Source organism: Lolium perenne, chromosome 1 (assembly GCF_019359855.2).
Source record: "Lolium perenne isolate Kyuss_39 chromosome 1, Kyuss_2.0, whole genome shotgun sequence".
NCBI lineage: Eukaryota > Viridiplantae > Streptophyta > Magnoliopsida > Poales > Poaceae > Lolium > Lolium perenne.
In genome coordinates, this window is record NC_067244.2 from 160446029 (window position 1) to 160470440 (window position 24412).

The 24412-nt window shown below is 46.1% G+C and overlaps 2 protein-coding genes, 1 long non-coding RNA gene and 1 pseudogene across 3 annotated transcripts; 3 read left to right on the forward strand and 1 right to left on the reverse strand.

Moving 5' to 3' along the window:
* Positions 1 to 2713: 2713 nt before the first annotated feature.
* On the forward strand, positions 2714 to 4687 carry LOC127310107 (uncharacterized). The gene has a single exon (XM_051340812.2). It carries the CDS (start codon positions 3396 to 3398, stop codon positions 4377 to 4379), a length of 984 nt encoding a protein of 327 aa, XP_051196772.1. The 5' UTR covers positions 2714 to 3395; the 3' UTR covers positions 4380 to 4687.
* A 1583-nt stretch (positions 4688 to 6270) lies between these two features.
* On the reverse strand, positions 6271 to 9712 carry LOC127310120 (polyadenylate-binding protein 1-like). The gene is made up of 6 exons (XM_051340836.2): positions 9550 to 9712; positions 9335 to 9416; positions 7741 to 7811; positions 7197 to 7388; positions 7021 to 7112; positions 6271 to 6652 (listed from the first exon to the last, which is right to left on the reverse strand). Exons 1-6 carry the CDS (start codon positions 9670 to 9672, stop codon positions 6607 to 6609), a joined length of 606 nt encoding a protein of 201 aa, XP_051196796.1. The 5' UTR covers positions 9673 to 9712; the 3' UTR covers positions 6271 to 6606.
* Positions 9713 to 12938: 3226 nt separating this feature from the next.
* LOC127310115 (uncharacterized) lies at positions 12939 to 21802 on the forward strand (annotated as a pseudogene).
* Positions 15412 to 17121, forward strand: LOC139830714 (uncharacterized). The gene is made up of 2 exons (XR_011744015.1): positions 15412 to 16247; positions 16432 to 17121. It is a non-coding gene; the product is annotated as an uncharacterized lncRNA (long non-coding RNA).
* Positions 21803 to 24412: the final 2610 nt, after the last annotated feature.

Sequence of the window (24412 nt, forward strand, 5' to 3'; positions counted from 1 at the left end):
TCACAAACTCTATTTCACCTGCATGTCACCACTAATAACAGAGGTGCCATCCGCCGCCGATTCGCACTCGCGTGCCATGAATCTTGTGAGACGGAGCCACATCAGATCCAGATTAGGCAACCCTAAATCCATTGAAGTTGATGCCTTCGGGAACTTTTTGTGCCATGACAACATTCAAATTCATATATATGACGTGGAGGTGGAGGCGCCCAGAGTTGCGGTTGTGGCGGCGGTGGAGGCGCCCAGAGCTGCGACTGTGGCAGCGGTGGAGGCGCCCAGGGATATGGTTGTGGCGCCGGTGTAGGAGGCGCCCAGGGCTGCGGCTGTGGCGGCGGTGGAGGAGGCGCCCAGGGCTGCGGTTGTGGCGCCGCCGAGTCCTGTAGTGCCAGTCGAAGGGCTTCATCCTCCGACAGGCCCGGTGGCATGATGCCGGTGGCGTAGCGGGGCAGCGGTGGCTGCACAGGCGCGTCATTCTCGGAGACGAGGACGCCGAGCTTCGCCATCTCGTCGTCCGTTATGTTCTCCGGGAACTCGAAAATGCGGCCCTCCGCCACGGCCTGCTGCCATTCGTGGAAGACGGCCGCGACGTAGTCGTCGCTGTCGTCCTTCACCTCCTCGTTATGGTACGCGAGCGCCTCGATGTAGTCGTCCTCGTCGTCGTAGGCGGCGTAGGCGTCGTCGTCGTGGTTGTCGCGACCATCATCGTCATTGTGCTGTGCGCGCGTCGGCGCCTGCTGACGACGCCTCAGTGCCTCCTATCTTCGTGTACGAGTCGGCGGTGCAGCCCCGAAGGGAAAATCCATATCGCCCATGAAGCCCGCCCTTCTTCTCTTATCCGTCTCGGTCGACAGATACGTACGCCAGCTGTCGGAGTCGATGGCGTATGCCGGTTCGGCGAGGAGGTCCGGCGGCAGGTACCGCCTCCTTCGCCGGATCTCCGCGGGCAGGGACTGGAGGGATAGGCACCCGGCGGCAGCTGAGCCGCCATCCGCCAGGCAGTTGCACGCCGGACCAGGCCTAGCACGGCAACCATTTGCCGTGCATTAGCCTCCCCAGCGTGACGGGGAGCGGCACCCTCTTGCTGCCGCTGCCGGAGGCCTCGAAGTCGTTCTTCTTCCCCATGGCGTTGCAGCGGTGGTGGTGCGAGTGGAGGTGTGGGGGAAGGAGAAACGCGGCCGGTGGTCTTTTAAGGGCGGCCGCGCGCGGGATACGATGCCATTGAAGGCGACGCAGAAGCCCAGCCGCCGCCCGCCAGTGCGCGTGCAGAACAGGCAGCCGCGCCATTGATGACGAAGGCTGCGACGCAGACGCGGAAGCTCTGACCGCCGAAGCGATGCCCTCGATGCAGACTCGCTGCCAGGCGGGCCCGGTGGAGACGCGAGCGGACACTTTGCGCGCCCGCTGATTGTCCGCATAGACGCAAAACCTGACGCATATTTGCGGCAGGTTTGCGTCTCCACAGACGGCCCGGTTACTTTGCGTCGCGCCGCTGGAGATCTCCTGATGCACGACGACCACATGAAGACGTAGAGATTGGCGGCAAGCCATAGTTGTCGCCGTTTGAAAAGCAAAGATTTCTTTCATGAAATCATAAACCAAAGATTTTTTTTTTCTCCATGATCTGCTTTGTAAGTATTTCGTTTGAAAGTGATAAGTCGTTTTTCCTTCGTTCGTGTGGAAACCATGTGACTCGTCTTCTAAACTATAAAAGAACTTGATTTTCCCAATAAAGCAGCTAAATATGTATTATTCCACATTGAAAATCATGCATATTTGAAAATAGTGATAAATAGAGGAGGCCATTAAAAAGCACATGAAGCAAGAAAAACGCGAGAATTATACGAGCAAGTAGTTAGGGTTAGTTTTTGTCTCCTATGGTGCATCGTTGGGGTGGTGGGAGTGGCGCCCGGGCAAATAAATCTGCCACAACTTCACTCCCACACCGGCGGCGACCTTTACGGCGGCGTCTCGGAGTTGTTGGCAACGTGTGCTTGTCGATCTTTCAGGTCGGCAGCTTGGTCTTCTCGCCGTTCTTCAGATCTGGCAGATCTGTTTCTCGACGTGTCACTGGCGTTTGTCGTTGTCCACGACGGCGCTGGGGACCGAGGCGAGGTGGTTCTTCTGGAGCGAAGATGTTGGTCCGGAGGTGGTGGTTATGCCGTTCTTCTCCGACTTCATCGATGGAAGGCGGCGTATCTTGGTTCAAGACAGCATGGGGACGTCCCCCGGTCGACGTGCCACATCGACATATGCCTCGCTGCTTGCAGCAGGCCTGTTCATTGACTCACAAAGCCTCGTTGGCGATGGTGTTTTTTTGGATCTTGCAACGATGGAGGCTCGGCGTCTCTTCTTGCGTTCGTCTCGGCGGCGTTGGATTTCGACGGCGGCCGCTGGCTACGGTGGTTGCAGGAAATTCTAGGGATCGTTTTGTATTTCTCGATCTTTTAGGATTTTATCTGCAAATTCAGGATAATCATTTTATCCCGGTTTGTCTTTTAGTTTCCACATGTGTTGACTTGGTGTTTGATTAATGAAATATGTGGTTGCTCTAAAAAAAAAAGTAAGAGGAAGCAGAAAATATCTCGTGATTGTCAAAACATTGAACAGAAGACATGAGAATTGTAGAGAGGGATTAGCAGCGGGCGGCCGGAACCGCAGATCGCTCCGGCGCTGTCGCTGTCGCCGTCGTGGGAGTGCGACGCTGGCCACCCACCGACGAAAGCCGATCCGCCAGCCACGGCAAGGCGCAGTGGGTAGACGTGGTCGCCGCCCGCCGGTGCGCCCCGCCGTGTCCAATGATTAAGCCGGGAGAGAGAGAGAGAGGATGGGAATCCCTCTCCAATCATGGGATGGGCACGGCGGTGCTGGCTGGAATCCGAAATCTGGATTAAAGAAAAAGGAAAGGGAAACGGGCGCGGCCTCCGCCGAGGGAAAGGAAAGGAGGTGGAGGTTACACGGCACACGGCCACGCGGCCGCGCCGGGCTGCTATAGCGGTGGGTGGTGGTGGTGGCCTGGAAGGAGCCTCGACTGCCCACCACGGCACGGCCCGCCGTGCGGTGCGGTGACCCCCGAGGCCCCCCGTGCTCGTGCCATTAACCGCCGCCCGCCCACCTGCCCGCGGCCGCGACGCGACAAACCCCGCCACAAGCAAAAACCACCACCACCGCACCGCACCACCACGCCCACGCGGCTGCCGCCTCCCCTCCACAGCCGGTCCTTCACCGCGCGCGCGCGCGGCCCACCCACCCCGCGCCAGCGGCCGAGCCAGCGCGGCCCACCTCCACCGCACCGCTCCTCCTTCCTTATAGCCCTGACCGGTTCCCCACCTCCCCCTCCTCCTCCGTTCCCAATCTCCACCACCAAACCCTAGCCGCCGCCGCCGCCGACGACGACCATGTCCTCCTCCTCATCCCTCAAGCAGGACGACGGCGCCTCCTCCCCGGAGCTCCCCCCGCTAGCCGCGCCGGGCATCGCCGCCGCCGCCGCCGCGGCGGCGGCCGCGGCCTCCTCCGGCGGGGGCGGGCTGGCCATCGGCTCCGGCCGCCGTCTGCCCCCACCCTGCTGGACGCACGAGGAGACCCTCGCCCTCATCGAATCCTACCGCGACAAGTGGGAGGCGCTCAAGAAGGGGAACCTGCGGGCGGCGGACTGGGACGAGGTGGCCGGGGCCGTCACCGCGCGCTGCGGCCGCTTCCCCACCGCCACCTACAAGTCGGGCGTGCAGTGCCGCCACAAGATCGAGAAGCTGCGCAAGCGGTACCGCGCCGAGCGCTCGCGCTCCGCCGGCCGCTCCAAGGGGCCCAAGTGGCCCTTCTTCGCGCTCCTCCACGACCTCGCCGGCGGCACCGGCGCGCACGACCCCAGCGCCAACCCCATCATCAAGATCCGACCCCGAAGCCACCACAACCCCTCCTCCACCCCCACCCCGGCCTCCCCGTCCTCGCTCCTCTCCTCCCCGACCTCCTCCGACGAGGCGGGGCGGAGCCGGAGCCTGCACGGGCTCATCTCCAACGGCGGGGGCGGGAGCGGCCTGCGCTTCACCATCCCCAAGGGCTCGCGCACCAGGCCCGGGGCCCCGCCCTCGCGTGACCACCTTCCCGCCAAGCCGGACCCGGAGGAGGACCCGGAGGCGGAGGCCATGGCGGAGGTGGCCTCCGCGCTGAGGGCCGTCGGGGAGGGCTTCCTCAGGATGGAGGAGCGCAGGCTCGAGCTCTCGCTCCAGATGGAGAAGGAGAGGATGGAGGCGGAGATGAAGCGCACCCAGACGATGCTCGACGCGCAGCAGCTCTTCGTCGAGGCCTTCCTCGGTAAGCACCAGCACCACCACAAGAGGGCCAAGCTCGTTTCCTCCTCGGCCGCTGCCATGGACGAGGACTAATAGCTACAGCTCCGGTCATTCAGCTCAACTCTCTGTTGATGATGTCTACTGGCTCTGGCTCTGGCTTGCTTGTTAACCTGTTGTCAGCTCATGACTTGTGATGTTTTTTTACTCTTCTTGTGCTTGGATATGCTTATAATTATAAGAAGGGGAAAGAATGTGTAGGTGTAGGATATGGCTGTGGACAGGAAGGAAGATTAGAAGTGTTCAGTTGTAATCAGCGTTGTGTTTTCAGTTGCTGTTTATGGTGGGGAGATATTTCAGCTTTAGCTTTGTTCCAAATAGTATCATTTCTTCGGCTTCTTAAAGCTGCTGCCTGCTGTTATTGTGATTACTTTGATAGTGCCAGCAGTTGTCATCATTCTACTCGCGGAGAATTTGTAATGGATGGCTTTGCTTAAATACCTACTGTTATTGTAATTGTTTTGCTAGTGCTAGTAGTTCCTGCAGGCAATTGGGGAAATATTCCAGCTTTAGCTTGTTCCAAATATCATTTCTTCGATTTCTTAAAGCTGCTGACTGCTGTTATTGTGATTGCTTTGAGAGTGCTAGACTGCTAGTGGTGGTCATCATTCTACTCGTGGAGATTTTGTAATGGATTGCTTTGCTTAAACACCTACTGTTTTTTGTGATTGTTTTGATAGTGCTAGTAGTTCCTGCAGGCAATTGGGGCCTATTCGATTCACGGGTATGTTTCCTGCGGAATTAAACTGCTTTTCATTTGAAATCTCTACGAATCAAAAAGGCGTTGAAACCATGATAGGATAAACCTGCTGCTGCAGCCAATATAAGTGGATGTCTGTTCGCTGAACCTTTAAAATTTGTTTGTGAATTCACGAGGGTTCAGAACATAGCACCATAAACTAGAAAGATCAATTTCATGAGAAGAAACCAAAACCTGTAAGCATGCAGTTATCCTGCTGACATAAAAGGCCTCCACATATCAAATCTGAGATCCCAGGCCCAAGCAGGCGTCATGCTTTCTTGCAGAAAGAAAGTACAAAATGCAGTAGAGCCGTACAGGCAAACATCAGGCCGCCGGACTGGAACATTACTAACTAAAGGGATAACAAAACATGAACCAACTGACATTTCTTTGTGAGTTCACGAGGGTTCAAAACAAAGCACCATTACCAGAAGATCAGTTCCATGGGAATGAACGAACTCCTCTGCTGCCAGTAAAAGCCTGCAATTATCTTGCTGACTTAAAAGGGCTCCAGATATCAAATCTGATGTTGTTATGATCGGTTTGATAGTGGTAGTCATCATTCTACTCACAGAGAGTTTGTAATGGATGATTGTGCGCGTGTGGTAGATATGAACTGTGTGTAATCTGAGAATTTTGTAATTCCTGAAGGCAATTGAGGGCCACTTTGATTTGCGGGTATGTTTCATGTTTGTTGCGGGAACTGGACTGCTTTTCGTATGAAATTTCTACGACTGAAAGAGGCGCCAAAGCCATGATTGATTAAGCTTTTAAACATCAAAGACAACATAAAAATTGCAAGCTGCATCTGTAACTAATTTGTATGTTAATATCTGTTGTTCTGAACTGTTAACAATTTATATGTGAATTCATGAGGGTTCAGAACAAAGCACCGTAACCATTCGATCATCTTCATGGGAACAAACGAACTCCTCTGCTGCCAGTAAGCATCATCTTCATGGGAACAAACGAACTCCTCTGCTGCCAGTAAGCCTGCAATTAACCTGCTGACATAGAAGGCACGTGTCAAATCTGAGAGATCTCACACAAGCGCCATGCTATCTTGCAGAAAGAAAGCAAAAACTCTAGCAGATGCACACATCAGGCCATCCTACTGGAATCTTAACAACTAAAGAGACAACAAAACATGAACCAACTAATGTATATTGACCATTCACTGCAAACTTCAGACCCGACTGCTTAGAACTCATCAGAGCAAGCAGAGTACATACATGACTTCACCAACTGTTCAATCTGAAAACTCGTTAACGGCTAAAGGAAATGGTATAAAATCCACCGGACCGACTGACCACAGGATAGTTCAGAACAGAGCGTTGTTCCTAAGGTACAAGGATGCTATCATAGAATGATCGGAGGTACAACAACAAGGAGTCACAGTCTTCTAGAGTCTTTGCCTCTAACGGATGTACATCGGTGGAGCTACGGATAGTCATCTTCTGTATGATGTCACATTGGAAGTTCGCTACCAAAAAACTGACGAGTCACAGCGACCCGGCAGAATCAGTACGGCCAGTACCTGGGTGGCCTCCTGAACCTTGGCACCCTCCTGCAGAGAAAAACAGAGCATCAGAAAGGTCATCTGGGAACTATTTTTGAATTTCTCTCATGTTTCGCCAATTCTCAGGCATTATTTTTGGTAAAATTTAAAAAAGAGGGGACCCCATGGATTTTGATTTATACGATTTATGATTGAAATATTGTTCCATTCAAAAGAATTTACTGGGCCTAAGCTAAATTACCAATGGAATCAGGATAAACCACGGTTCAACTGAAAAGATCAAACCGATTCACCTCAATACTCCATAAATTCGAAGTCGTATCATAATTGAAAATACATCGCCCAAGGCCCAACTTAATATATATTATCATGTTTCTTAATTTTTGCACATCTAAGTTCTTGAAGAAACTCCTTACCCATATGTTGGATAAGGGGGATAATACGGATCATATGGGCGCCTTCCCCTAGGGTGATTCATTCCTGGAACATTAGTTCTTTTTGGACACACCTACATATGAAAAAACACAGTTAATGTTAAAAAATAAAAATAACAGTGAGTGCATTTTTTATAAAAAAAAGATGCATTCTGAACCTTCAACCGACGCTCATGTAGTTCTGTATCATTCAGCAGGAGAGCATTTTGGACTGCCTCAACTTCAAGAAACTCCACATAAGCATATCCTTTGGGATAACCAAAATTGTCTGTCAAAATTGTAACCCTGTTGACAGTTCCACAATCTTCAAAATGCTGCTGAACTTCCTCTGGCAAACAAGTATAGTCAACCTGAAGCAAGGTAGCAAATAATTTTTAGTTAATAACAGCCGGAGTGAAGTAGCTATAATTTATTCAATGCTGTTTTAAATGAATTTCAAGAGAAGTACTTGTCTTCAAAAGAGAAAATGAGGATACAATGAACGCCAGGAGGAAATGCTGATGGTAAAATAAAGAAAGAAAGTGTCAACTCAGTACAGTCAAGAGTTTATGAAAAGCGCTCCCCTGAAATCCAGATTCCTGGACTAAAGAAATGACAAATGCAAAACTTTCTGGTACTGTGTGCTACTAGATATTGCAAAGTCCTTCATGCAAATGCTTGAATTATTTTAGTATAAGTAGAAAAAAATAGAAAAATACTCACATTTCCAACATAGATGGAGCGAGCATCCACCTCTGACTTGTCGAATGCGGTTGCCTCTGCAGCTGGATCTTCTGGGAAAACGGACCAAATGAGCAAAACGTGTAAAAAGATTATTGCGCTTAATCGATAACTGAAGGTGATTACTTCATTCAGTCATCAAGGTGGTTCAAAAGAATGAAATAACGGCATACAGAATCAGGCACAAAAGGAGGAGGATGCCGATTAGAATCATTAAAAACATCCATGTTTATATTGGTAACTGTAGTAATTAAGTAAATATGCAAAGGCTGAGACCTGAAGTGAATACGCAATCGTGTACACCATAATTTTCAAATGCCGAATATGTGTACATTCTAAACCACACCCTTGTATATTTTTCTTCACAGTCAGTAGAATGTCGGAAGCAGCATAAGCAAGCACCAACCAATGATAAAAATTACAAGCATTAACTTCAGTTGCGTTATCAGTTTATATAAACCATGATTTTTATAGAACATTGACATCAACTCAACACCATATGGTGACCTATGTTTAAAGGTTTGCAATTGATACCCAATTTTGCAGGTTGAAAATAATAAAATAGGACACTGCACACGACACACACCTAGGACAGAATCATATTAATTAAAGGCATTACTTGGAATGGCAATTGCCAAATAAATCCCAGCTGGGGAAGAAAATATATCATGAACTTATTTTCAGTGCTACATATAAGTAATAAGCATTGCGTTACTATCACAAATCAGGTTTCTAAGCACGTCCTTCCTAATTTACCAAGCTAACGACTGAATTCCATGTAAACACACCAGTAACATTTGGGGAAATGTGGATGCAGGATGAGGTTGATGACTTGATAATGCTCCATAGAAGTGGAATAGTTGGTCACAGGAAATAAAATTCCAACCGTTTCCAAATAGTAAACCCGACAAGTTGCGAAAAACGCGCAAAACGACAACGGTATAGCTACACCACAAACATAATCCATGATGTGGCCAAGCAAGCCTAATTAACTAATGCACCATTAGTATAGCAAATCCAAAAGAACCCTATTATAGATGGTAGCCACGTAGCCGCCTCGGAGGCGCCACACCGCCACCCTGCTACTTTGGGCGCGTAGGTGGCTGCCTATCCCATGATTAGGCGCCGCCGCCACCCCTGCCTGGCTACCACCTTTTAGAAACCCCTGCCTGGCTACCACCTTTTAGAACATTGCAACGATCCTTATTCCTTAAGAATGCTATTCAAATGCATATTACTTGTACAAACAACAGAGCAAATGAAATGAACAGAGGCACAATGCTGAAAGATCCACCGGCCCATGACCTACAAATACTCGACTGTTCTGGCTATCAGCCTCACAGAAACTCTTCAGAAACTAAGAAACTAGTGCCGTATTGAGCATTGGCTGAAATTAATCCGATCACCTGGCGACAACATTAGACGAGCCGAATCCCACATATCAGATGACAGTCTGACACCCAAGTAACAGGGGGCTCAGTCTGGCATGCATCCAGCCGATTTCATTGCAGGGACAAAACAAAGCGCTAATACACAAGCAAAGTGGAGACGATGCTAGCTGCTAAATAGATTTTACCATGGGACACGGCGGCCGTGACGGCGGGCAGTATCTCCTGCTCCTCCATCTGCCGCAGCCTCCTGCGCATCTCCTCGATCTCCTGCACACACCGCCATACCCTATCCTCGTGAGCATCGGACATGATGAACCCCAGGAACTCGAACCCCTAAAACGTTCGGCAAGAGGCTACGCGGCGAGCTATAAAACGCAAAAAACACGCACGAACCGCGCACCTGGTTCTCGGAGGAGAGGTTGAATCCGTCGCTGCCACTCGCGCCGCCGCCGTTGTCTCCGGTGGTAGGGTAGATCTCGCCGTCCTCGGTGGAGGAGGCGCGATTGTCCTTCCCGGAGGTCATCTCGCCGCCGCCGCTTGCGCTGGTTCGCTTGCTGCTCTCTTCCGTTACTGTCCGGGTGATGACTAGCTGCTGTCGTTCCTGTCGTGGCTTGGGCTGGTTACGGATACAGGGGCATATTGGTCAACAAAAAATGCATTTAGGCATGGTCAAAAACTCTTGGGAAAATATTAGGGCATTTAGGAGTATTTTTTTTCAGAAAGTCAAACGAAGTAAAATTTAACCAAAATTTTAGAATAGTTTATGAATAAATATGATATTTTGTAGATACCATATGAAAATATATTTCATTATCTATCTGATGATATTGATTTGTACTTTTCATGTTAATGATTTTTGATAAAAACTTAGTCAAACTTAACATAGTTTGAATTTCTGAAAAAAAAACAGGCCTTAAGCCTTGGGATGGAGGTAGTATTCCACACGATGGATATCTACAAGGTATTAAATTTTTTACATTCAAATTCTTCTCAAAGCTCAAAAAATAAAAAGAACAAATCAGTATATATAGATAGTACCAAATTCAAATTTGGATCGAATAATACCACATTGGTACTATTATTTGACATTTTATTCGTTTAGTTGTCAGTTGAATTCAGAATTGAAATTTAAGACATGGTGAATATATGTCGTGTCAATAATGTAAAAATAGAAAAAAAATGTGATCATTAAGTACTCCCTCCTTCCCAAAATAGGATGCATATAGTTTTTTCGCAAATGCAAACTTTAAAAAGTTTAACCGACTGTTTAGAAAAAGTGTCAACATTTATCGCCCTTCCTAGACAGAGCTCCATCGTGGACACCCTTCCTGGCGGCGACAACAATAGATTTAGGTCATTTGTCAGCTGGAGCTCTGCCTAGGACGAGGTGCTAGGTATGGAGGCACAACCGATACTAGGGGTGGTGACTACGGAGACCAGCTCAGACGTCAGGAACACTACCAGAGCAGTTGTGGCCATGGCATCATGCTAGCAGGGAAGGGCGGAGAGGAATGACATTTTTTGCAAAAAGAAAAACCCTATGTACTACAAATTTCTTGTCTTGACGCGACTATTAGATACACTACTGCCCATCATTAAATACCGTTAACTGCGCATGACGGTCATCTTCGGTGATCTTAGTCACATATTTCATGTGTAAGATGACCTAATCGAATCCCGCCGACAAGTTCAGATACCCGCCATAATTTATTTGTTTGCAAATTTACTCAATAAAGCTTATGCCCGACCGCAACAAATACCGAATGAATAATGTAGTGTCATGGAATGTCACTGTAATTCCTGCCTTCACACTATTTCCATCACACAAAAGAGAAAACAAAATACTGTACCAAATCAGAGTAGGCAATGCAAGAAAACACATGCAATTATTTTGAGGAAAATATTTCTTATGTGTTTCAAAATAAAATTACTAGCATACGTATGAATATATGGTGACATATCTAGTAGTATGAGGGACTCTTCTAGAAGAGTCAACCCCTGTTTTATATGGCCACTTTAACTGGAAAAAGATTAAAGGTAGATTATTTTCTTGTTAGTGGGTCATTTTTATGGCCCATTATATCTTTTACCTACTCTATTCGGTTTAAAATAATTATCCAAAGATGAACATCTATTTTGGGAAATTATTTTAAGCCAAAAAAAATATATATTTCATTCTCATATATAAAAATAATTGTGGAAATGTATCTATTTAAATACATCCACTTTTGAGTAATTATTTTGAATCGGACGAAAACAATATATATATATATATATATATATTTAGATACATCCACTTTTAAGTAATTATTTTGAACTGGAGAAAAAACTATGCTCATATATGTTTAACAGGATTGGATTCCACTTTTTACCCTATAATTATGTATTTGTGACACATATTACACCATTTAGTAGAACTTCTACCAAAGTATCCAGTTTTAGGAGACTTTGCACACGGTTCAACTTCAGTTTAGCATTTTATCTGTAATTGTTAGATAGGATAGGCATGGTGCGTCAATGTGGCGCGACAAAATGCGTAGATATAGTAGGGTACCATCCATGATTATGTCGATGACTTATTTCATCCACATGGTCCATTCCTCGCTATTGTCTTAATACTTTTGGATTCCGAGGACGATCACCTGACTACTTTCCTAATAGACACACATTAGAAAGGGGTCCAATGCTTCTAAAAGGGATAATCTACACAATTTTTCACTCGGCGTGGTAATAATGTCACAAACGCATATCTAGAAGGTAAAAAAAAGTAGAATTTCACTCTTTAATATAGAGAAAGAAAAGCAATTTCATGGCCAACTAGTCCCTAGACAGAAATTTCCCATCTGCAGTCCCCCGGCCACTCTCCCTCTCCACTCCGACGAAACTTTCCCGCTTCTCCGCTTCAAACCCCCAAATCCTACCAACTCGCTCCCAGTTCGCCGCCATGGCGCGCCCTAGCCACGAAATCGGCCACGGTAAGCGCCTCTCCGCCGTCCTCCCCTCCCCCTCCGCCGCCGAAAACCCTCACCGTTTCTCACTCGGTCGGCTTCTCCGCTCCCTGCAGCTCTCGGAACGGCACAGAAGCGGCTCCTCGTCGCGGCGACCGCAGGAGACCTCGCCCTCCTCGAGCGTACGCTTCTTCCCCTCCCCCACCTCTCCTCGCTCTGGCCGTACGTGGTGTGTGAGCCGTCCCTGATTTTTAATTTTTTTTTTGATTTGTGCTGGCTGCTAGGGGGGGGGGGGGGGGGGCGATCGATCCGTACATACGTACGTGCAGGGACTGCGAGGAAGCTCGACGGTGGTCGCGGCCGCCTCGCGGAGGCGGTGGAATCCGTCAAAGATCGCGGCGTTGGGGCGCTGCACCTTGCCGCCGCCTGCAAGAAGGCGGAAGTGTGCGAGTACCTGGTCGAGGATGTCCGGGTGGATGTGGATGCCCTTGACATAAACGGTGGGTCTGCTCTCTCAGTTAACATGCTACCTTCATATACAAAGACTGAATATATGCACAGAGAACTTCACTTCTTTGTTCTGATGCAAATGCGAAAGCTTCCCCTTTTCGTGTTCTTGACAGGTAGAACACCTCTGGTTTGGGCAATTACTTGTAAAGGTGGACGCGCGGATTTGGATATTGTCAGGTATCTTCTTGATCACGGCGCCAATCCAGATAATGTCGACGAAACAGGGTTTACTCTCCATGAGGCCACCAAAGCAGGCAATCATCTAATCTCTACTCTCTCTCTCTCTCTCTCTCTCTCCCCTAGTTTGGTATTCACATGTATTATACTGTGACCATTACAGTCATCAACATGATGAATGTTGTGAAAATGTTCATATACTATGGTGTCTTCATTTGGCGGATGAATAGAGACAAAACACATTGCAAGTGATTTCAGCTGCAGGAGTTAGATTTCTGTATTTGTGCTAGAGTAGAAAGTACAGATAATAGTTTTTCTGACATAGAATATGCGGAAGGCACCCGTGAAGGTAGGTAGAGATCTATGGTTTTGTAGAATTGATTCGTTTCACAACTCAGTTGTCATGAGTCGAAAGAACTGAAGTGGAGCATAGAAGAATTGTGGATAAAAGGATTTCTCATGTAGTTTATTATATTTACATTCCAAATGTCTTGTTCAGGACACTGTGAAGTAGTAGAACTCTTGCTCTCCAGAGGCGCCTATGTCGATCTGTTTTCTACTGAGCATCAGAGCATGGAACACCGTTGCATGTTGCTGCTATCCATAAACAGGATGGCGCCATGAAGATTTTGTTGGATCACCATGCAGATGTAAGTTCCATTCTATGTTTCTTTATAGTTTTCTCACAGTTGTATTTGACAATCTTTGTCCGTCTGCTTTCTCCATTTTACTTTTTGTTGAATCTTGACAGTAAGATAAGTTTAGTTAGTATTTTGCTATTTTTTCTCTGAAATCTGGAGAACTGCAGAGAGTTGTGAACATTCGGAAATTAAATTAACTTCCTCCTTTTACTCATTAGTTGGTTGCACAATCATGTCCCGTCAAAATTTTAAGTGATACTGATAAACTATTTTCATGGTACATGTTGTTCTGCAGTAAGCAGAGAGTCGTGGGCCCTTTCTATGTATTACGTTCTCATGTACACATATTTTCACCTTCTAAGGTTGAAAAGGATTATCTTATAGCACCTTCCATATATAGACCTCCACTAAAGTTTCATTTCCATTGAAGTTTCTTTCTTGTCTCCACCTTTATTATCTCCATGTCCAAATTTTCAAGATCGATGTTTGCATGTGCTGAACCACTGATATTCTGATGCAGTTTCTGTATGTGGACTACTTGCCCCGACAAGAAGTAGCTTAATTAATTGATCTGTTTGGACATTTTTACCCTTCTTGTGACCGAACCGAAAAACATTAATAAATTTCTAATACAAGATTCATTTCATTTACACCTGTAATAAAGATAGACCTTGTGCATTTTGTTTGGGAATCTGATATTTCACATATTTCAACCCCAAAATATCCCACCCAAATAGCCACATTTACTGCTTCTAATTATATCAGAGAATAGAGGAATAAGTCCCACAAATGGATAATTATGGTTTAAGAAATGATCAGCACTTGGTGTCCTATCATATTGGATATAAGATCTACTTGATGAAGCTTTCTTGCTTGTGGGTCTTGCTATGGCCATGCTAAAAGGATTAAGTGTTGGAGATGGTTAGATTCAGTACAAAGATCTGTGGAGCATCAAGGGAGCTAGAGAACAAGGAGGGCAACAGGTGTGAGCATCAATACAAAAAAGGGAGCAAAGGCGAATGGTGGTGTTGTGGGACACATTGATTAGTAAAGGTCAAACTTGTATGGGGTTGGGAGGTGGACTCGAAGTTGGTTGCAAAAAACAGAACCTCACTAACTCGAACTGTTCTACATTTAAAAAGAAAGCTCACATTACCCGGATTCTGAACTTGTTCCGCTGTATGGTGTACCGAAGCACAACTGTGAAGGTCCCCATGTATTTCTTGTTGGGCCTGTTTTTCAGATGTGATAACCCAAAATACGGGAAATTGGTGATTCAAGCAGGCCATAAGTCTTAGTTATCTTTCTATCTCGGAAGAGTTGTTGGTTGTCATATGGATTTAAATACTAATAGTGAAGAACTCGCTAGTGATGCACTGAATGATACGCCACCAAATATTGTCATGTTGAACTGTTGATCAACAACAACATCAAAGCATTTTTCCCAAGCAAGTTGATAATGTAAATTTTCCTCATCTCTTTTTTGCAATTCTGCACCAACTACCCTATTTTTCTTTGATTCACTAGGGTTCATTGTCACACTGACATGGTCTCATCTTTTTGTTATCATACACATATTATCTTTTATTATGTATCTGATAATGTCATTTATCAGGTGTGCTAATTACTTGCATCTCTTTTCAGTGTAACAAGATTGTAGGATGTTTCAGTACACCTCTCATGCTTGCTATGTGTAGTCACTCAGTGAAATGTGTAAACCTGCTGATAGAGGTACGGCTCCATCTTATGCGTTAAGCTGAAAATGTATCCCAGTTTGGCGAAATGTGGACAGATAAATTGTGACACATATTACTCAGAGGAACAATCTACGATTCTGTTATATGCTAGGCTGGTGCGGATGTGAAGGGTATGCGTACTACGACCCCCTTGCAAGCTGCTGCAAGAAATGGCCTAACTGACGTCCTCAAGACCCTATTGGATGCTGGTGCAGATGAGCAGATCCCAATGTTCGGAATGAAGTAAGTTTTGTGTTTCACCGGCATATATTTTAATCACACCATGGTTGATTGTTTACACATGTGGGTGTAACATTAAATATCTAAGCATTGTCCATCCTTAATCTTTGGTAGAACGAGTCCCATAGTCAGTTATCTATACCTAATAATAAAGGAGCTAAGGTTTCTGCCAAAATTTTCGTCCAACTTTTTTTAGACGGTTTTGCCCTCCCACTAAAATACATAATACGGGCAGATGCCATGTACCGGTTCGCTCCTCCCCTTCTTCTCCCGTCCGTCGTCTAAACTTGGAATTCCTTTCCTTGAGTTCGTACCCAACACGATTGCTATCGATCACGATAGATTTCCGTCCAATCTCTTACTTTCTCTTCACGAAAATCCACCTATATATAGCTCCTCTATTCCGCGTGCGCTTCCCACGAAAAACCTAGAAAATTCCCCACCAATTCAACCGCATAAATTCGCCGGATTGCGCGTTGTTTCGCGGCGGAGAATTAGATTGCTGAGCGCTGATTCACAGAGGGGACCCCATCAGGTGGAATTAGCCGGGGCAGGATCTTGCAGGCCGGGAGACGGAGTGGAAGCTGAGATCTCGGGTCAGAGTCTCGCGAGCCGAGATTTTCGTCCAGGCGAGGGGTTCGGTCGCCGGTGAGCTGTGCAGAAAACAGGATGTGGAACGCTCGTCAGATGTTCTCCAGGAAACAGGGCAAGGGGAAGGCGGCCAGATGTATTGAAGTTGCTGGCTGTATTTGGTTGCAGACGCCTGATTCTTCAGTCTGTCCGCGTTGGTTCCCCTGATGAATCTGTTTGGAAAAAGTCAATGTCCGTGTTCTTTGCCCAGAGCAGGCAAGTATCCATATCTTAAATCCATTGCTTTCGTTATTATGTGTACTTTGGAGCTTAGAGAGAGAGGCTGTTTTGTAGAAGGTACGGGTGGGTCAGATTTGATGTGATTAACTAATTCAAAAAATGTGTTAGATTTTATTTAGATTAATTTTGCATGTGGGATTTTGTTGAAATTTGGATATAGGCGCACACGGCATGCTCCTGGCCAAGCACCTCTGCCTCCGGAAAGCTGTCGCTGTGCCGACTACCAAGAGTTCGCCCGCGGGATGAGATTGACAACGAGGAGATCCTCAAAGCTGACATGTGCTCTAGCGGCGCCCGTTATGATCGACCTGGCGCAGGACTCACCATCTTTCTCTTGTTCTGCTAGCGGGCTGGCGGGGCAATAGATAAAGACCGCCGCGCAGGAGCTGCTGGAGTAGATGCTCACCGAAGACGACGACGAGCCATTGTTGGCCTTTGACGCCGAGGCACTGGCGATGCCATGAAGTCTCTGTTCAAGGATTGCATCGCATATTTACTTCCTAAATTCCTGGAGACGGTCGCGTTCTGCAACATCGTCTTCTTACCAGAGAAACAGTGCCATGTTGTACATGTTTGGATCGGATTTGCTGGGATAATTATGCCTGATCAAGCAAATTATAGCAATAATGACAACGATAATAGTGGTGACGACAATAATAATGATGATGCATTTGTTCCATCGTTGAGAATGCTTTTACGAAATTGTTGTACCATCCAATTTTTCTAGGCTCTAGATTCTGAAATATATGTTCATCTGTATTTTGTAATTGAATGGGTCAACAGATTGGGCTGGTGCTAAGTGTTCGATATGGAACCAAATAAACATCTTTTCTGGTGACTGCTATATAAAGGCTGCTAGCAGAAGGTGACTAGAAAAAATGTAGATCGTCGCACGTATGGAGTTAGTAATGCTGCCATGACACAAGTGTTGATTGCGCTTCCGCACAAAAGCTTTAGTGTAAAGGAATGGGGAGGATCTTAGTTCTTTTCTGCAGCCATATTACAAACTCTCTTATTTATGTAAAACTTTAGCTTAGTCTAAAATTTTGCTAGAGAATATTTTTATTTTCTGTGTTAGTGTCAACATATTTTGCTCTTCCGCAGCAACGCGCGGGCATTTTCCTAGTATGTAACTAATAGTTAACTCAGGTTTGGTGCACATGCTTAAACTTTGGTAATACAAGTCCCATAGTGAGTCATATCTAAATTATATGTATAACTCAGGTTACGTGGACTAATGTAAACTCAGTCAGGTAAACTTGTAGTAGTGGCATGCAAATTGTAATACTCCCTCCGATCCAAATTAATTAATTTGGATCAGAGGGAGTACTACAATTTCATGCCTGCTGATACTTTGTCACCTACTAACCTTTTCATTCCTTGAAGATCAAATCTTTTGCAACGAGAACCCATCAATATTTTTAGCACTAGTACAATTTCAAAGAAATAATTTTGGTTGATTTACCCTGCCAATTTTAAATGCCTTTTCTTCCCCTCTAATTTGAATTTGTGAAATGGAAAACATGTTCTTTTTCAATCTTCCAAATAATATGTCTTGTATATAAAACCGTTAGTCCCAATCAAGTTGATGTAGGATAGAGATGAAGCCCAACAAAAACCACACAAACCAAGACGTAGAAAGGAAAATAAAAGGTAATATACAATTAGTCAACTAGTAATAAAGATACTATAAAAATGCTAGTGATGAAAAGTTAATTAAGGAATTGCTGCCTGTTTTTTTAGATAATGGATGAGTTAAGTAGTTAACTCCTGGCCTCTGCATCTAGGATGCACACAGTCAATAGTTTATGACAAAAGGGACTTGCTGGATTATATAGACATGTGCACTGCCTTATGGATAAGGACAAACTCATCTTATGGCCTACTTTGTGGCATGAATGGAGTACTGTTGGTCATACTATTGTCCATGTACACCTTGCATGTGGCTATTTTGTTAATTTATTTCTCCTCCGAATAAATCGGTGATATACATCTTCTTTTCCTTAACAGTTTGGTCACTTGCCAATACAAATCGCGGCATGCTTTGGTACACGTGAAGATGTCGAGATCCTGTTTGAAGTTACTACTTCTCGTATTGAAGCTGTACATGATTGGAGCGTTGATGGAATAATTAGTTATATAAAGTCAGAGCCAAAGTTGGAGGTATGAGCAAGAGCATCATTGGCATATTAGAATATATTTACTTATGTGCCATAGTCCTAAGTAAATTTGAATGAAACTAGGCCAGAAACTAAATATTCATCTCCTCATATGTAAAGACTGTTGATCTTGGATTTTTCATGAATTATGGTTTTCACACTTTTGAACTATAAAACTTCTATTTTTGACACTAGATGACATTCTCAATTTTTGGCGTTCCATTCAAAATTGTGATGCGCCATGAAAATTTTATGAAGAAAAATAAGAAAGGAATGATGCATACAGTGAGATCCTGTGGGATGTGTCAGAGTATGACAAATGTAATCATGAAGCTGAGCTTCTGGGGTTTGGGTTAATGTGGTACCTGAATTTGTGCTTATTTACGATAACATGCAATCGTAAGAAATAAGTGAAATTATAACACGTTTAAATCTGAAAATATATCTTTTCCATTGTAAGTTCTTTGTACATAAATGTCTGGACTCTTGAGGTTGCTTAATTTCTATTTAAATTGTCAGGATAACCCTTTGTCTAAAATGTCAGTAGCTAAGTTAAAAGAAGAAGGAAACAAAGCTTTGGATAAAGAGGACTACGATGCGGCATTAAAATTCTATAACATGGTATGCCATTGCACTATTCGTTCTCCTGAAGTTCATTTCTTTTTCCCGTACAATTGTTGTCTCATTTGTATCTATTGCAATTGCTTATATCATTATCTGATGTATTTATGGATGCTCCGGTAAACTATACATTTGCTTTATTTCTCTTCACTCGTATTTTCCCACTCTTCTTAATGTTGTATTTCTTGATATAAGGAGAGGAGTGCAAGCATGATCAGCTAATTGTATTGCATAGCCCAAGGAACAAATATGTATCACAAGGCCCGCTCATGGACACTCAAAACTATGGGGTGCCCTTGTTAGTGCCAGCACAAATAAGCCTGCGGGCTTGCACAATGAAGTTGCTTTTGAGCATGTCATCGCTGGAGTGATTACCCGCCTTGTAAGACTTTCATATTGACATCTCCGAGCAGTGTTAACTTCAAAGTGGCGTTGATAGCACCACAGTGTAATCAATGAGCACTCAGGTTCCTGGCACAAGCCTACACTGGCCACTTCTCTGCTAATATGACCACACCACTTTCAGAAACCGTCTGAGCATATGTCCTGAAATTAAGACGGTCCTTCACTGAGACCATGGTGGATCATGATGACCGCTTGCATCACAGTGGTTTTAGTTTGGGAATTGGGTAGTGTTGGGCTTTGTTGGTTAAGGTTAGGTACAAAGACTCGATCATAAATGAAAAATAGTATATCATGTAGTAGATCGTTTAGAATGAGGAAATAATAAAATGATCTGTCATGTTAGTTTTTCATGGTTACATTTAGTATTTGAATTTGCACTCCCTGTTATAAGGGGAAGTCCAATGTCCTCATGGAATGATGACAATTATGGGAAAATGTGATCAGCTCATGCCTGGCAGATGATCGAACGGTATCTTTTTTTTTTTCATTTACTTTTTTATGCCTCTTCTATACAAAATCTTAATAGCTTGCTTTAGTATGCCATATCGCTGCTTCTTATATTTCTTGGGATGTATCTTCAAATCTTTGATAGTATGTTTGGGTTGGGTATCCTCATACTGGAACTTACGAGCAAGAATTGAAGGTTTTAGCTTTACCTTGTGAACTGTAGATGTGTGTGTGTGTGTGTGTGTGTGTGTGTGTGTGTGTGTAAACATCCCATGCGATAAAGAAATGACACAATTGGGAACAAAGAAATTCCTTTTCTTTGGGTGGTAAAGCAAAGCTTTATTAATCAACCATCAGGGCTAAATCGCCCGATACAAAACCAGCTATCTCTGCTGTACATTCGTTCTCCCAATACATGACGTGATTGGGCATACAAGACTTGCCCAGTTTGGCTAGTTCGTGTGCTGCATAATTAGCCGGGCTTACTTCACAATTGGAGAACCACATCGTCAGTTGGGTCTTCAAGTCTTCTGCTGAACATGATGAGAATAATTCCTTGACATACGCACCAACAGCAGTTTTGACTTGAACTGTTTTCACTTTTCAAGGAGACACCATATGTGATTTATCTGGTTATTCATGATACAAGAGGTTCTCTTTGTTGTTTGGTACCATGTATATCTCATTCATTTAGTTACCAAGTCTTTGTCCTAGAAATCTGACGATTATATGCAGATTTTTCAGAAGATATGTAATCGTTTGTTTGATTTGTTGACTGTAGGCTATGATGGTTAATACTGAAAATTTAGATGTGATCTTGATTGGCAATAGGGGTTTTTGCCGGCTTCATGTGGGCAATGGAGAGGGTGCTTTAAATGATGCCCAATTCTGCAGGACAATGCAACCTGACTCTGCACATCCATGCTGGCTGCAGGGCTACTCATATGTGCAGCTACAGGTGATAAGGAATCACGATTTCGTACTTGATTAAATCTTATTGCTAAATCTTTTTGACGATCCAGTCAACTCTATATCGTTATTCTTAGGAGTATGAGAAGGCATGCGATGCATTTCTTGATGGTCTCAAATTGAAGCCAGGATTTACTGGAATTGAGAAGGCGTTAAGGTAGCATACTTGATCTACTTTAGCTGCCTTCTTTATTCAAAGTCCAGTTTGTTGTGATATATAGTACAGAGTATTAACTTGCATCGCTTTCATGATTCATTTATTATGGCAATGTATATAAAGTTATGTAGTGTGTCGAAACTGTACAAACACAATGAAATAAATGAACTTGTGTTACAAAAAAATGAGTACAGTATTTTGTTTTTGTACAGTGCAGATATGCATATCTCATATCTTTGCATGAACCTTTGTTTACTACATCAATAATATGTAGAAATGCTTTTCACGATTGTGTTCCATTTGCCTGTTTGGTCTACTTCCACAGGCATTTCAGATCTTTTGCTGATCGTCTTATCTGGAATGTGTAGGGAAGCTCTGAGATTATTGAAAGAATCTCACGCTGATAAGAAGAACGGCTTAGAAGTACAATATCGCGAAGCACATGTGTTCCTTTGAGGAGAGCATTTTGACTAACGAGTGTGAGGTCTCACTCTTTTTTTTGACAAATCGCTTGCTGCGTGCTAAAGAACGTGGTGGTTGGTACCCTGTTAAGCTGTAGGTTCTTTTTGTGTCTGTCGCTGCAACCCTGAAGGCCCGAATTTTGTTTGTCATATGCATACTGATCGTATAGTGCAAGGAAGTAGAAACTGCTGTTGAGATCTTCAACCTTGTGATTGATGTCGTTCTCTGAGGTGACATGTTGATTCAGCTGGGTATCACTTGATTGGAACATGATCATGTATATCAAATCCAACCAGGGATGTCATCTTTTATTCTTTCTTGCTAAATTTGTGCAATGTTCAGTAATGTACACAGCGCCAGGTATCCAACCTTATTGCTGTTTCAGCAAACCGTAATGAACAGCTACACAGCTGCACCTGCATGAACAGCTTGACAGGCCAGCACGGAGGAGGCTGGCTGAGTGGCTGTGATGAGGTCGCTCATGGAGATGGCCAGCACCGCAACCTGCTAATGAATGCTGTTGGAGAGCAGTAGTCTGTACCTCTCGGTCGCTCCCCTGGTCATGGCGCATCTATGACTCCTCATCGCCACCCTGGCTCCTCGCATCATCGCTCTGCAGCTGGGTGAACTCGGCAGGAAGTAAATTCACGAGGGTTCAGAATAAAGTACAATAACCAGCAGCTTATCTGAATTCATGAAGGATCTGTTGTCTGTAAGCCTGCAATTATCATGCCGTTGCAGCCAAGGCCACCGGTGCAGCAGCCCAGGCCACCTCCGTTTCGGCCGCCGGCATTCATGGCTCCCCAACAGGTCCTTCCTCCAAGTGGGCAGCATGAGAGTCAGCTGCCTCAACATCTGCAGGGGTACGGGCCGGCTTTGCAGCAGCCTGCTGTGTTTGCACCTGGGGCTAACCCTAAGCCTAAGAAGAATAAGAAGAAGAGAGCGGCGCAACCAGCAGCTCAAGTGCAAGTTGGTCAGGGCCCTCCTCAACAGGGTGTTGCCGGTGTTCAGCAGTCTGCGTTTGTGCCGCAGGGTCAGGGTGTGCCGAGGGCAGATTTTCTTCAGCAGGGTCAGTATCAATCTCAATACATGCCGCAACATGCCGGGGTGTCGGTAGCCATCCCTCAGTCGCATGGTTTTGTTCAGCCGGGCCAGTTCATGCCGCAGTACATGCCTCCGCATGCAGGGCCTCCTGTGGCTCCTCAGCAGCAGCAGGTTACGTCTCAGCCGCAGCCTTTACCGACGGCTGTGCCTGCGCAGCCGGTGGTAGTTCCAGTAGAGACGGTGGTCAATAATGCTGCAAAGGGCAAGAAAGGGGTGTGGTGCTGGAAATGCTCAGCGGATACCCATGCGTCCAAGGACTGTAAGGTGAAGCATTATTGTTATGTGTGTGACAAGCGTGCCCATCCGACACAGGGATGCCCAGTTCTTCGAGCTCCCAGACCTTCCGCACTTGTTTTGGGGACGGGTGCACTTGAGACTTATTTCACATCGTTGCCAGATTCCGTGGTTGATGATGACTTGGTGCCCAGTCAGTCTCCGGTTGCCAGGATCGTCACTTCTGGAGATGAGGTACCAGCTGATGTTGTTGCTAAGCAGGTAGCGAGGCGATGTTCTGGTCGTCAGGACTGGAAGTGGGAAGCTGTGCCTAATGGGGAGAACGAGTTTCTGGTTAGCCTGCCTTCTTTTGCGGATCTGGATAGAGTTGATGGCATTCAGGTTGGGGTTCCAGGTTTCGGCTCTACCTTAGCTATTTCCAAATGGTTATCCGCTGAAGTACCTCACAAGTTTGAGCTCCAGAAGATTTGGCTTCACGTGGATGGGGTGCCTCATAGTGTGCGTCACTTCTTGGGGTTGTGGGCTGTTGGGTCCTTGGTGGGCAAGACGGTGGATGTAGGCCTTGCCACTCTCAGACGCAAGGGGATTGTCCGCATCCAGGTGGCCATGTTGGATTCCATGGTTCTACAGAAGCTGCTACAAGACTCAGATGTGTTTGTTAAATCTGATGTGTTGGTCAAGTTCAAAGGTTTTGATTTTCGTTTTCGTCGGGAGCCTGCTGATTTTGTGCATGATGGTGATTTTATTCCTCTTGTGTGGGTGAAGAAGGATGATGGCGATGAGGGGGGCAGCGGTAATGGACCTGATGATGATGCTATGGACACATCTGAGGCACGATTTATGCCTCCAGCGGTTGTCACTCCGCAGCCTCAGACAGGTGGTTCCAGTTCTGGGGGTACTGGGGGTGTGCAGACGGCGAGTTTTGCGGTCACTCCCTTCAACCCCAATCCGCAAACCCCTCTGGATAAAGAGATGGTGGCCAAGCTAAGGGTACTCAGTCCTGGTCTTGAGAGAAAGTCTACACAGTCTCGGCCTCTTGTTTCTGCAGAGGACCTCCACATGGCTCTATCTATGGCTACTCCACAGTCGCCACCTCTTATGCAGGGTACTCCTTCGGCGTTGGGGTCATCGGGGTCGGATAGGCCGGCTCGGGGTCGTGTCCACACGTTGGGACGGCTGACCCACTCAGCGTCGCGACGTGCGTCGGCTTCACCACCTTCCTGGGCCCCCTCTTCGTCGACACCGGGGGCCAGTGGGGACGAGGTGGCTCCGCCCCCTCCTCATGCGGCTGCCTCCGTGGCTGCTGGGAGCGTGGCGGTCGCTGCTTCCCGGTTTTCGTCTTGCCCGGTGCAGCCGGGGCAAGACAAGGATGCGGGCGTCCCGCCGGCAGCTGCTCGCGACCGTTGCGTCGCGGCAATGGTGTCCGTGGGGGCTCTAGAGGAGGTGCATGCGGATGTTTATGCTGCGGCTATGGCTGGCGGGGAGGGTTCTACACCCGCTACATCCTCCCCTTCGGCTTCGCCGCTTTCGGCTACTCATGCGACGGGGGGCGGTGCGGCCTTGGTTGGTCTTGGAGGGGGCTC

What these genes read in the sequence shown, in the direction of transcription:
- LOC127310120 (XM_051340836.2), bottom strand. Translation starts at nt 9,672, where the DNA reads ATGACCTCCGGGAAGGACAATCGCGCCTCCTCCACCGAGGACGGCGAG. An exon ending in CACGGCCGCCGTGTCCCATG is followed by an intron (nt 7,812 to 9,334) that starts GTAAAATCTATT and finishes CCGTTTTCCCAG; the next exon opens with AAGATCCAGCTGCAGAGGCA. An exon ending in TACATGAGCGTCGGTTGAAG is followed by an intron (nt 7,113 to 7,196) that starts GTTCAGAATGCA and finishes TTTCATATGTAG; the next exon opens with GTGTGTCCAAAAAGAACTAA.
- LOC127310107 (XM_051340812.2), top strand. Translation starts at nt 3,396, where the DNA reads ATGTCCTCCTCCTCATCCCTCAAGCAGGACGACGGCGCCTCCTCCCCG.